At 57.5% G+C, this 13,186-nt stretch overlaps 1 protein-coding gene across 1 annotated transcript in view; it reads right to left on the bottom strand.

Annotated features, from left to right (window-relative positions):
• DMAP1 (DNA methyltransferase 1 associated protein 1) overlaps window positions 1-7,365 on the bottom strand; it is a 33,682-nt gene extending 26,317 nt beyond the window's left edge. Inside the window, exons 1-5 of the mRNA XM_090049877.1 lie at window positions 7,053-7,365; window positions 6,850-6,981; window positions 6,109-6,218; window positions 2,310-2,401; window positions 1,575-1,770 (exon numbers count right to left, since the gene is read on the bottom strand). Coding sequence (XP_089906003.1) covers window positions 1,575-1,770; window positions 2,310-2,401; window positions 6,109-6,210 — 390 coding nt within the window. The 5' untranslated portion in view covers window positions 6,211-6,218; window positions 6,850-6,981; window positions 7,053-7,365. The remainder of the gene's footprint in view (window positions 1-1,574; window positions 1,771-2,309; window positions 2,402-6,108; window positions 6,219-6,849; window positions 6,982-7,052) is intronic.
• Between the last annotated feature and the right edge of the window lie 5,821 nt (window positions 7,366-13,186).

The following is a 13,186-nucleotide window of genomic DNA, read 5'->3' as shown; positions in this document are numbered from 1 at the left end:
GGAAAAGCGCAGGCTCAGGGGTGATCTGATGGCCACCTGTAAGTTTATCAGGGCTGACCACCAGGATCTGGGGGAACATTGTTCACCAGAGTGCCCCAAGGGATGACAAGGTCGAAAGGTTATAAACTACTGCAAGACCGTTTCAGGCTGGACATAAGGAAGAATTTCTTTACTGTCCGAGCCCCCGAGGTCTGGTACAGCCTTCCATTGGAGGTGGTTCAAGCACCCATATTGAACACCTTCAAGAGCAAATTGGATGCTTATCTTGCTGGGATCCTACAACCCCAGCTGACTTCCTGCCCTTCGGGTGGGGGGCTGGACTTGATGATCCTCCGAGGTCCCTTCCACCCTAATGTCTATGAAATCTATGAAATCATGCCTGACCAATGCTTGTCCAGCCTCTTCTTAAACACCTCCAATGATGGAGATCCCATACCTTCCCTGAGTGTCTATCCCATTGCCTCCCTGCTCTGGCAGTGAAGTGTTTCCTGAGAACCAATCTAAATCTTCTTTGCTGCAACTTCAAGCCATTGGTCTGCATCCTTTTCCGCAGCAAGAAAGAAAAGGTGCTTTATCTCTTTACAGCAGCCTGTCAAGTATTTGCAGCCTGCTGTCATGTCCACTCTTAAGTACCTTTTCCACAAGCTGAATGTGCCCAGCTCCTTCAGCCTCTCCTTGTCTGACTCACCTTCCAAGCCCTTGATTATCTTTGTTGCTGCCTCTGGACCCTCTCTAACTTCTCCACTTCCTTTTTAAGATGTGGAGCCCAAAATGGCACAGTATCCAGATGAGGCCTTAGCAGTGCCAAACAGTGAGGCACCACCACCTCCCGTGTCTCACACCTCATGCTCCTATTTATGGAGCCCAAAACCACATTGGCCTTTTGTACAGTTGCATCACGCTGCACAGTCAGTGGTCTACCAAGACTCCCAGTCCTTCTCCACAGTGCTCCCACGTGCCCCCCATTTTGTATTTGCATTTTTGATTATTCTTCCCAAGGGGTAGCACCTGTATTTGTCTGCATTGAACTCCGCCCTGTTCACTCTAGCCTGGCTTTCCAGTCTGTCAGGATCCTTCTGAACTATGCTCAGTAGCAGATCCACAGAGTATACGCCAGGAAGCAGAGCTCGGTGCACTGCCCAGCACTGGACCACAGCAGGGATCGCAAGGCAAGGAGAATCGCCAGGGCTGCATTCTGGCCAGGTCCCAAAATGCACCCCACGGCCCACCCAGGTTGACACGGGCTATAACCTCAGCTGCCATTCAGAATATGAGAGCTCCCGCTCCACTATCTGCTAACAGAGCTCACTGGTCAGCCTCATCCCCCACACACTCCAGAGCACAGGGGGCCCCTGGCAGGCACCAGCCACATCTTGCTCCACTTAGTGCGTGGCACTGGGAGAGACCACAGCCCAACACTGCACAATGACAGGTGACACAGCATGAGGACAGAAGGAGTTTGCACCAAATCGGGGGGGGATGTCTTGCTGCAGATTTATGGACAGGTGCTGTTCTCCACCCATGGGCACAAATGAACATGTGAGCAGACACAGACACGCCCTACCTCACCTCACCTTATTGAAGCGGGCAAAGGGGTAGTCCTTGCCCTCCTCCGCTGCCCTCCGCCAGTGGTAGAACATGGCTCCGTCCTTCCTGGCCGGGTTGGTGAAGGGCATCCACTTCCAGGGCCGCACTTTCTTGGAGCCCAGCTTGGCCTTGACAGTGCGGTAGCCCTGGGTCGTGTCACTGGGCAGCAGGGGGGGTGCATCCCTACAGAGGAGGGGTGGGGAAGGTTCAGGCCAACAGAAACAGCAGTCTGCACTGAGCTTGGCTGGAGAGGTGCTACACTCCCAGCTGGGCAGCATGTGCAGAGCATCAGGTCACACCTTGCCCTGGATCTGCAACATCACATTTAGGTCTGAGGGGGCCTTTAGGCCACACAACAGCCCCAGCCCTGAACTGGCCCAGAGCCAGCACTGACAGGCTCCAGGGGCCTGATCCCAAGGCAGAGAGGAGGGCCAACCCAAGCAGGTCTATCCTGAATCAATGCAAAGTCCTACAAACATTCAAGGAGATGAGTGAATGGCTCAGCCATGTCTGACAAAAAGGGGCTGCCTGAGGAGAGGACAGTGCAACAGACCCCAGAGCAAACTGCATGACACATTTGTGGGAGTGAAGGCAGATGTTAAATCTGCCCACACCCCCAGGGGCACTGAACATGGGAGGACAGGAAGGCTGCAGCCTGGGCAGCAGAAGCTGGTGCCAGGTCCCCCGCCACACCCCCCTCCAGGTGCCCTCAGAGTCCTCACTTCTTGTCAGAGTAGAGAAGTGCATAGACCTCCCGGTGCATGCCCTCCGGCCGCTTGAACGTCAGCGTCTCCGAGGACTTCTTGGACTTTTTCTGAAACAGAAGGTCCCAGTCAGACCAGCCAGGAGGGACCAGTGTGTGCTTGTGGCTTTGATTTCTGTGCTGCTCCCACCCCCAGAAAGGCTTTCTTGCCACAAGCAGCCAGCTACCTCTAGTGAGCAAAGCCACTTGTTTGGCTAAGACCTGGTTCCACAGCAGCAGCTGGTCTGAACCAGGAGACACCAAGAGCTCGCAAAGCCACACCTTGGCTAGGTACTTCAGACCCTGTCACTGCTGGAAACAGCCTGGCTTCAGCTTCCAGCCACTGCTCTGCTGCCCCCCTCCGGGAGAACTGCACAGTCCTCCCTCCCCAAGAAGGCACTTACAGGCTACAGTCGAGTCACGGCTCATTTGCTTCCTGCCACGCTGAGCAGAGAGGGGTCCTGAAGTCTCTCGCTGTCAGAAATGTCCTCCTGCCCTTAAGCAATTCTTGCGACTCCCCCTGTATCATGGACATCCTGCTCCCTTGCCCTTTCTCCAACACACAACCAAATGCCGACACCAGAACTGGGCATAGGGCTCCCAGGCTGGTTCTGCCAATGCCCACCCTTTCCCCTAGTCACCATGACTCACCCACAAGTTTTTACATCCAAGAACCCCATTAGCCCTTTCACATGGATTCATTTGTGCACCCTGGCACCTACGTCCTTCCCAAGTCACACTATCCCAGTCTGAAGGTCCGGCCCGCAGAGGCCCTGCCTTGCACGTGGTTGCAGCTTCTGGATCGCTGTACAATCACCTCATCTCCCACAACGATTTATTGTACCATCCATCTATCACCTGTGAACATCAGCAGCAGTGATGCAAATGCTGACCTATGTCTGGTGTCTCACCAAACCCTCTGGAGACTGACACACACCGCCCCTCGATGAGGATGCCCTTTGACAACTACTTGGCAACCGGTCAGTTTGCTAGCTCTTCCTCCCTACAACAGGTACTCCATCAGTAACACATAGCTAACTGCTTTTAGAGCAGCAGGCCTTCCAGGAGGAAGTGCAGTGCTTTCCACAAGTCTCACGACAGTCTGCTGACACCTCTATGAGGTTGCATGATGCAAAGTAATTGCATCTCACCTCCACACTTTCATTCTTTATCAACTGGCTCCTGCATCAGCTTGTCCACTGTTTTGCTAGGGACTGACATCAAGATAAGTGACCTGTCATCATGACCCAGGTCATTCAGCTTGCTCTTTGAGTGATGGCATGTTAGCATGCTTCCACACCTCCAGGAATTCCCTCCGTTGATACCAAGAAGCCAGGGACCTGCTCAGCCAGGAATGTGAGTGCCAATTACAGCATTTTGCAAAGCAATGTGCCTGAGTATTTAATAGATGCTGTTTAACACCCTCCTGTGTCAAAGAATTTCTGCATTCCCATGCAAGAAGTACATCAAGAACTAAATGGAAAGAGTTACTGGACACTCCTGCCTTACTCACATTTTTACCCGCTCCACTACCAATGGACCCTGCACACCAGTCCTAGGAACCCTTTGTTCCTAGTACACCAGTGAAACTCCTACAGTTTTCTTAGCTCTGTCACACCTGGATTTTCCCTGATGTCTTTAGCTTCCCTCATCTATTTCTTCCCCTTCCTAACTTTTCATTCATATAATCTTTCAACCATCTCCCCTTTGTTATATGTTAGTTTTTTATTTCTAATTGCTATCTTCACTGCCCCACTGAACCAGGACAGACTTTCAATCAAAGCTGCTCTCTTCTGATTGCAGAACTGTGGCTTTTCAGCTCTCAAATGAGCTCTTTGTAAAGAGCTCCCAATTTCCATTCACTCTTCTCTGTCCACATTTTTCCTCCCAGTGACTTCTGCCCACAGTTGCCCTCAGCTTTAGGAAGTCAGCTCTTTCAAAGCACCCAGCACGCTTGTGGATAAATGTCCATTGTTGGTTGGGATTATCCCATTTGCCTGTGTTGAATATGGCTATGCTGTGATCTAAGGTCCCTGTGCAAGCATCAACTCCAAGCCAGAGATGAATCAGTTTTAACCCTTACAGCACTGTCCACAGCACAGCCACCCTGTGCGGGTGCTGCAGCTCACGTGGTAGAAAACTACCTTTTCTGCCCCTCAGAAACTCTAATGACACCCTGCATGTGGTTGCAAGAGACCTCCAGCATGCGTCGCCACAACCCAAATCAGCCACCCCCAGGTTCCAAGAGGTAGCTCATGCTGCTCTCCACTTAGATGCTGTTGTCTAAAACAGGCTTCCAGCCCCACAGTCCTCTGCGAATTAGCATAGCCCTGGTGTTAAGTAACGGTCCTGGGATTCTGACTTCACAAATACTCAGTAACAGGACACAGTGTCTGTTACCATGAGATCCAGGGCCCTGCACTTGTAGGCAACTTCTGATGCAAGGAATCCCCATTTGAATTCGCACCCACAACTATAGGGCACAACACTGAGAACACCTAACTATAGAAGTGGTGCTGGCTCCTACCCTGGGGGTTTTTAAGAGGAGGTTGGATGAACATCTTGCTGGAGTCGTTTGACCCCAGTATAATTTCCTGCCATGGCAGGGGGTCAGACTAGATGATCTACTCAGGTCCCTTCTGACCCTAGAAACTATGAAACAACACGCAGCAGGTAACAGCAGGAGAGACAAGGGCTGTCAATGACCTGAAAAAGCAGGGAAGAAGTGAGTAAACATGTGCTTTGAGGTGTCCAGAGGACATCCCCACACTAAAGGCAAAAATTCCTCTGCCTTCGCCTAGCTGGCCTAGGGGAAAATTCCTTCCTGATCCCAAACGTGGCAGGCACTCAAGCTGACCTTCAACACAAGAGCCAGACCTCCCAACCAGGAACCTCTGGGTTTTTTAAGTACTGACAGGACCCATGTCAAACCCTGCTCGTTGCTAGCTGCGGCCAACATCCCAGCCCCCCAGAAGCAGGCAGCCTTCACAAGCGGAAAAAAATTCCCTCTAGTCCTAACTGGTGACTGGCAAAAGCCCTGAACCCAGGGATCAAACACCTTCCACACCACAGGAACCTTCTTATGCCTGCAACCTGGGGACCACAAGCACAGGCCTCCACATCTACATGTCATACCGCTCCTTCCATAAACTGATTCAGTTCAGCCATAAAGCGATTCCAGTTCCTTGCCTCCAGCCTGGAGGTTGGACACTGAGAAATCCTTTTCTCATTTCCAATCTAAATGTATGCCTGGGCAGCATGCAGCCATCTGATCTTGGGCTTCTGCTGTTTTTCAAGCTAAACAAATTCTTTTTCTTCCTAACGGGTAGAAAACTGAGGCAGGGGCCAGGTCAGGTCTCACAAGGCCTCCACAGTAAATATTTTGCCACTACCCTAAAGAAATACATTGATAGGACAGCACAAATCTTCTCAAAGCTTAAATGGATTCCCAAAGACATACGGAGCTGTGGCCGGCAGGAGCACAACTCTGCTCCCCTCCCACAACTCCCCCATTTCCCCCAAACCCAGCTCCCATTCAGATACAGTTACACCATTTCCTCAGCTAAACATGGGCCTGCTAGCGTGTGGACAGTGGAGGAAGTAGGGACTCCACATGAAGGAAGCTTCCACAGGGCCCCAGGCATTCAGCAGAAATGCACCCCACAGACAGGCTGCAGGAGACACATCTCAGTAATTATTTTGCTTGCTCATTCACCTGCTACTGGAAAGAACAGTTAGCAACTTGACCAAGGACTCCAGCCCTGGCCCCTGCTTCATACCTTGTCCGAGTTGATGATGTCCTTCTTGTTGATGGTGCCCGTGTTCTCCGACTCCACGCCCCCCAGCTCCAGGATATCCCGCACATCTGCGCCTGTTGCCATCTCTCCCTCTGGAGGCAGAAGAGGAACAGCTGATAAATCCAAGAGCGCCAAGACTGGGCTCCCCTAAAAACCGCTCTCAGCAAAACCAGCCCCATCCTCAGCTAGCTCTCCCCTCACCCTTGCCTCCCTACAAGTCGCACCCCTGTTCAGCATTAGCTTTCTTCCACAAGCAATCAGACACCAGCGTTTCTTCAGCTGCAGAAAACAGCAAGAAACGCAGTGAGAGGTGTCGGCAGGTGCAACTCAGCAGTGCTAGTGGGGAAAAGGAGGCAGCATTTCTCCCAGGAAAGGGACATCCAAGCTACTGAGCTGCATCAGACCAGGGACACATCCCGTCTCTGCAAGTGCCCACCATTGGGGATTTCCGAGCACTGCTATTGATTGCCCAAAGGTACTGACAGGGTTATGCGTCAAGTCAAAACCTACTGCTGATCTGAAACAGCAACACCAGCTTTCCCGGGGGGAAACAATGGGATTCACCAACCTCTCAACGCACGTCCCCAACGAAGGGGGAGCAGTTCTGGGGTGGCACAGCCTGTCCCACAGAGCAGCAGAGATCAGTTTGGGATCAAATACCCCCCCACACACACACAGGTACCCCCTGGAGCAGAGGCAACACAAATCCCTCTGCGCTCTTACCGAAAGCTGCGCACGTAATAAAGCGCCTTGAACTCTACCGGTCTCGCCCGGGGCAGAGGCTGCCAGGATCTGGACCTGCGGCTCTCTTCAACCACGCCTACGTTACGAAGTCTCGCCCACGGAGCTGGAAGCCTGGAGCAGAAAGAGCAGAGCCCGCAGCTGACACGGCTGTGCCCGCACCCCCCCACGGCGCCGCACCTCACCTCTCTGAGGAGAAAGCTGCTGGAGGAACCGCGGTCACGTGGGGAAATCTGTGCCTCAGCACGCCCCACCCCGGTTTTGTTACGCGCGGCCCCACGAAGCCACAGGACCTCCCAGCTCCACTGAGCTGCCCAGCTAGGAGGGGCCTCTGGCCAGGAGGAGCCCTGGGGAGCGCGGGGCTGTCTTCCTGCCGCCGCTCCGCTCACATCTCCGGGCAGAGTTTCACTGGAGTTTCATTCCCCGCCTCACAAATCCCCCCACCTGCCCGACGCCGGTGCCGGAGGCCGCGGGGAGCGGTGCAGCGCAGCACAGGCCCGGGCGGGGGCACTTCCGCCGCGAGCCGGAAGTGGCGGCCTCGCAGCGCCCCCCGCCCGCGCGGCGGCGCGGCGCAGCCCAGTACACGGGGGAGGAGCGGCCGCTAGTGCACGTGTGCGCGCCGCCTTAACCCGCGGTAGCGGCGCTGCCCTGGCATCGCCCCCCCAGCTGCCTGGACAAAGCCCCGGTGGGAGGATGTAGTTGGGACTGGTCCTGCTTGCAGATGTGCCCCCCTAGCTGCCCCAGCCCTGTGCGTGCATCACCCACGGACACGTCCAAGAGAGAAAGGCAGCCCCCCGCCCCCATGTGACCGGGGACCCCAAATACAAAGTCTGTTGGACCCTCCAGCCGAGGCACAAACCGGGCACCCCGGGAAGGCTCTGCAGCCGGGCAGGAAGCTGCCAGGGCTCTTGTGGGGAGGGGGCAGGAGGGTACCTGGGCAGGCTGTGCCCCCAGCTGAATTAATCTGCCCTGAGTTCCCTTCTGAGCCCTGTGCAGCAATTGGGTGACCTGGAGCAGAGGTGCCAGACTCCAGCCTGGGACCTCGGAGCTGTTTAAACCCAGTAGGACCACCAGTGCCCCCAGCCATGACCCCCCGCCTGTGTCCAGGGCCTCAGACCAAAGCCAGCAGCAGTTGGGGTGGGGGAAGCCTTCCTTCCTGACCCTTGCTGGCAGCATGGCACTGCCGGGGCAGAGCACAGGGGGCTGGAGGGGGGCAGTGGCTGGCCTGCAGCTGGCTCGCACCTCCCAAAGCAGGCTTGAGGCCAGCCTGTTTGCAAGCAAAACCTTCCACCGGGCTAAGGGGACCCAAAGCAAACAGGAACAGGCACTGCCAGGGGCTGGGTGCTCAGAGCTTGCCATTGCTGGGGGCACAGGTGAGGTGGGCACAGCTAGATCACCATCATCTCTGCCCGGGGGAGGGGGGGGGCCGTTCACACCTCTGGGCCCAGCTGCTCTCATTCAGGACTGATTGCATCACGGGGCAGTTGTCAGGAGCCTCCACCTCAATCAGGGGAGAGCAGCCCATTGTCCAGGAGGGCTGGATCCATCACACCCATTAGCAGCTCTTTGGGCCACCCTGCCCCTGCCTTGATCAGGGGCTGGGAAGCAGGACTTGAAAGGGCCCCCAGGAGCCTGGAGGAGAGAAGAGGGAGGGGTGAGAACAGCCTGCAGAGACCTGCAGGGTGGTAATAATGAAGGATGGACACAGGCAGGGCCTCCTCTCCCTGTTCCCTGGGCAGGTCTGGGGGTGGAGACACTTGCCTGGCACTGGGATGGAGCTGTAAAGAGCAGGTTGGAGCTGGGGGGTCACATCCATCCTTCTGGCCTGCCTGGAGCAGGGGTTACATCCATCCTGCTGGTTTGGCTTGGCTGTGTCTCCAGGACCCAGCTGGGGTCATGGGACAGTGGGGCTGGGGGGGATCTGGGGGGGTCTCCGCTAAGTCCAGGCTCTGGACCCTGCTGCCTGCATGGCTGCTTGTTTTGGGCAGCTTTGCTGGGAGCTGGAGGGGCCCCCAGTGACCCCCACAAAGCTGCCCTGGAGCAGGCAGCACCCAGGTTTCAGCCCCCCTGCAAAACCCAGAGCCAGGGTTTGGGAGCTGCTCCTAAGTCCCCTTGCTTCCAGGCTGAATGAGTCCAGCTTCCCCCCAGCCTTCTCACCTGCTGTGCTGGTCAGAGCCCTGTGCCCCCCAGGTGTAACCCCCCTGAACCTCCCCCTGCCCCCCCAGGATAACCCACAGCAAAGTGGTGGGAGCCTAGCCCCAGCTCTGCCCCCCCCCCCCCCCGGCTTTGTTGAGCAGGGTGTGTGGGATAAACACATTAGCTAGAGGTTTCTTCTGAAGCTATCCAGGAGGAGCAGCTCTCGCCTCATTAAGGACAGGCCCATTCACACCTGGCCTGGGCTGGTGGTTTCTGCTGTGGATGCACCCGGGCCTGGGCTTGGGGCAGGGGGCTGTGAGGAGAGGCAGAAGGGTTGAGGGTGATGGCTTACCCTGCAGCCGGGCCTGGTTTGGGCCCCTGTCCTACCCGCTTCCCTGGGGCCTGAGTTCGAGTCCTCTTGCACATCTGCTCTGAGCTGCCGGGCCTCAGTGCTGTGTGGGGCCATGGGAAAGGACCTGGGCCAAGGAGCTGCGGAGTAGCCTGAGCCCCACCTCTAGTGCTATTATTTCTCCAGGACGCTCCCCACCTCCCGTGCCCACGGCCCCCAACCCAAAGTCTCCTTCAAAGCAGTCCCTTTGTAGAGCCAGGCCTCTCCCTCCCCAGCTGTAAGCCCTGCCTGGGCACTGGGGCAGGATGGAGCCAGGGGCGCTCATCGGAGCTCTGTCCTGGGTCAAATAGCCCCACCCCACCGGTGCACATGTACAGTGCCGTGCACGGCCGATGCTGGCACAGCAGCGGAGACCCCCGTGTCCTGCACCACTGCTCCTAGGGGCATGGGACCGCCTGCTTGGGGCCAGAGCCGGCAGGGGAGGGGACCCGGCTGGCAGCAGACCCAGGCCTGGGTGGTTCACATGTGGGCGAGGGCGCTGATGATGGAGCTCCTGCCCTGAGACCTCTCGCTGCTCAGGCAGGGATCCCTGCGCTTCTTCCCCGAATGCAGCTGCCTCTCCAGGCCCAAGGCGCCAGAGCTTCCCCCACCCCTGGGCCATGCAGGGCACGGGCGAGGCATACGTGCCTCCCAGGCCCTGGCCCTGCTCCTGCGTGCAAGCTGCGGTTATCGGGGCCCCGTGCTGCGAAATCTCTGGTGTGTGACTAAGCTGATAGGGCCAGATGCAAGCTCCAGTGTGGCCCTGAGTTATCGCCCCACCGCATGTTTCCTCAGGGCGCAGCCCTGCCGTGAGCAGGACTGATACCCCGGCCCCCACACAACGGCAGTGTCAGGAGGCAACTGCGGGGTCTATGGGCAGCACCAGGCACAGCCATCGTGCCCTGCATGGGCCATCACAGCCCTCCCCACCGCCTGCAGCAAGTCCTCTCCTTTCCTCCAGCCCCAGCTGCTTGGGGCATACCCATGGCTGGCAAGGCACCAGATGGGAGCTTGGGCTCTTGGGTCCCCTTCCTAGCACAGCCATGCACCGTCTGCATGTGTTTGTGCAGCTCCCCGTGTCCTCCCTGGCCTCCGTTTCCCTGCACGGTGCTGCCATAACTGGCTGTGGGCTTGGGCTTGGCCTGGGGGGGAACCTGCCCCCACACACACCTGAGACCCCTGCTCTCACCCTTTTCCCTATTGCCAACCCCTGCTCAGCTGGTGGGGGGACCTGGCTCAAGCAGGGGCAGCTGAGCCTACCTTCCTGTCCCAGCAGATCCCAGGGGACCCCACCCTGCCCAGCCTCCTGGGAAAGGGCCAAGGGGGGATGATCACCCCCATTGCACCAAGGCTCGAGGGGTTCAAGGGACTTGCCCCAGGCCCCACAGGGAGTCTTTGGCAGAGGCAGGAATTGGTTTTAACTAGTGTCCTTGGTGCTTCCTACCTGGACAGCTGAGCTGGAACCAGACAGCCCCCAGATCCTGCCTCTGCCTCCAAGGTTGCAATGCAGAGGCTGAATGACCCCATCCCATAAATTATCATGATGCCTCAGTCTAAATCCACGGTGCATCCACACCTAGATGACTGTGCCCTTGTCTGGTCCCCGCACCTTGAGAGAACCAGAGAAGGTGCAGACAAAGGCAGCAAGGATGACCAGGGGCATGGAGGGGAGACGGGATGAGGCCAGGACTCACCAGTTTGGAAAGGAGATGCTTGAGGAGGACAGGAGAAGGGCTTGCAAAATACTAAATGGTTAAGAGAGAGTGAATAGGGATTCATGGCTGTCTCCCACCTGGCAAGAGCAGGGGGTCACTGCATGAAACAAGCAGGCCCTCAGTTGAAAATGAACACAGGGCAGTCCTTTTCCCCCAGCCTGGCATTAAAAAAGCAGGAGCTTGTTGGCACCAGATGCAGTAGAAGCTGATGGTTTAGCCAGATTCACCAAGGGACTGGACACAGGCTTGGAGGAAAGGGGCATTGGGAGCTATCGAGCATGAGCGCGAGGGACACGGCCGCTGCATCAGACCTTCAGTGCTGGAAGCTGCAAGGGAGGGAAGAGTAGGGGAAAATTCTGCTCAGGCCCAGTTGCTCTCCCTTCCACTCTCCGCATGATACAGGCCTATTTGTAATGCCCCTGGGCACGTGTGAGCCTGGGCCCACCACCTAACACGATAAGCCTTTTAAAAAAAAAGGAAGAGGCCACTGAGGACATAATTGATTCCTTGGGACAAATAAAAGGAAAAACAGGGACAGGACTGAAGGTCAGAGGTTTATAACAAGTGCAATCAGGGTGGGGACACAGAGCAGAGCACACCGGATAGCACCCACCGGCTCCTGAACGAGTGGACGCTGCGCAGCGAAGCTCTGCCTGGAGGCAGATGGCACCAGGCTCAGGAAGGCACCTCGCAGCCCCCCTGGCCCGATGCACCACTAGCTGGGCCAGGCCAGTTGACCAGGAGCTCCCAGGACAGGGATGGGAACCTCAGCACGGGGATCTGGAAGAGGCAGATGGTGCAGGGGCTGCAGCCTGGTGCACTCCAGAGGTGTCGGGGGCAGATACACAGCCGCGGCCACGGCTCCGTGGAGGAGCTGCCCACGGAGGTCCCTGAGGGCTTGTGGGGTCATGGTGGAGATCGGGCAAGATGGACCTGGGCCTGACTCAGGACACGGCAGCTCCGACGTTCTTCGCCCATCCGAGGACAGACAGGGTCTGTGGGCTCCCGGGCGGTCAGGCTGGCATGGCCAGACCCTGCCACGCTGGGAAGCCTCTGCAGTCGCATCAGCGCCCATGGGAACAAGCCCATCACAGCAACCCCCTCCTCTTCCTGGGGGGCTGCCTGCCAGCTCCCCACCAGGAAAAGGGAGTAGCATGGGGGAGCCTGGCCACGCCCAGAGCCAATAGTCGAGGCCTGGGATGTGCAGCAGCTCCGTGCTCTCCTCGTGGTGCGGCCAGAGACCAGCCCAGGCTCCCTGGGCACCAGGACCAGCTGTTCCCAGCCTGGTCCTGGGAAACCACCGGCCACCGGGAACGAGAGCCAGCGCTCCCTCACCCTCCCGCCCCATCCAGCTCTGCCAGCCTGAGTCATCCCTTCTCCAAACAGCCCACACCTTTCCCTCTGCCCCAGCAATGTCTTCATGCACCAGGCACTGGAGAACAGGAACGCGCAGCCCAGCCGGGCTGACAGGTCTGGCTGGAGCCTGGCTCCTGTCACTGCCGGGGCTGGGCTGGGCACTCGAGGCATACCCCACTTGGCACCAAGGGCTGGGCTGTGCTGGCAGCAGGTGCCCCAGGGAAGCCAGGGAGCCTGTTTGCATGGGCCCAGGCAGAGAGCAGCTAAGTGCCGCTTCCCCTGCAAGGAGCCCCAGGCCTGGGCCAAACCCCCGTTTGTTGTCTCCAGAACAGACGACTCTAGGGCAAGTGGGGGCAGAAAGGAGCAACCCACTCACAGCCAGCCCGGTGCAGCAGCTGAGGATCCAGCCAGCCTGGGGGTGGAGGGGGGGTTGGACCCTGTGAGTTTTGGGGCAGTCCCTCTTCTCAGGAGCTGCAAGGCAGGCAAATGGAGAGCTTACACCCCATCCTCCTGCCCGGAGACCAGTCCCCACTGACAACAACCAGGGCAAGGGCTACTGGTCCCAGTAGGTGCCAGCCTGGCTCAGGCCCCCTGGTTGCTAGTTCACATGCACATACACACTAGTGCAAAGCTCACATCAGTGCCTACCAGGCACACATCCCCTCTAAGGGGAGCAACGCAGAGGCTGGTGGCTTTTGCCCCAGCCACCCTGGAGTTAGTGGGG

Source organism: Crocodylus siamensis, chromosome 5 (assembly GCF_052110815.1).
Source record: "Crocodylus siamensis isolate JL-2025a chromosome 5, ASM5211081v1, whole genome shotgun sequence".
NCBI classification, from domain to species: domain Eukaryota; kingdom Metazoa; phylum Chordata; order Crocodylia; family Crocodylidae; genus Crocodylus; species Crocodylus siamensis.
The sequence above is the reverse complement of the archived record's forward strand: the minus strand, read 5'-3'. Positions and strand labels throughout refer to the sequence as shown.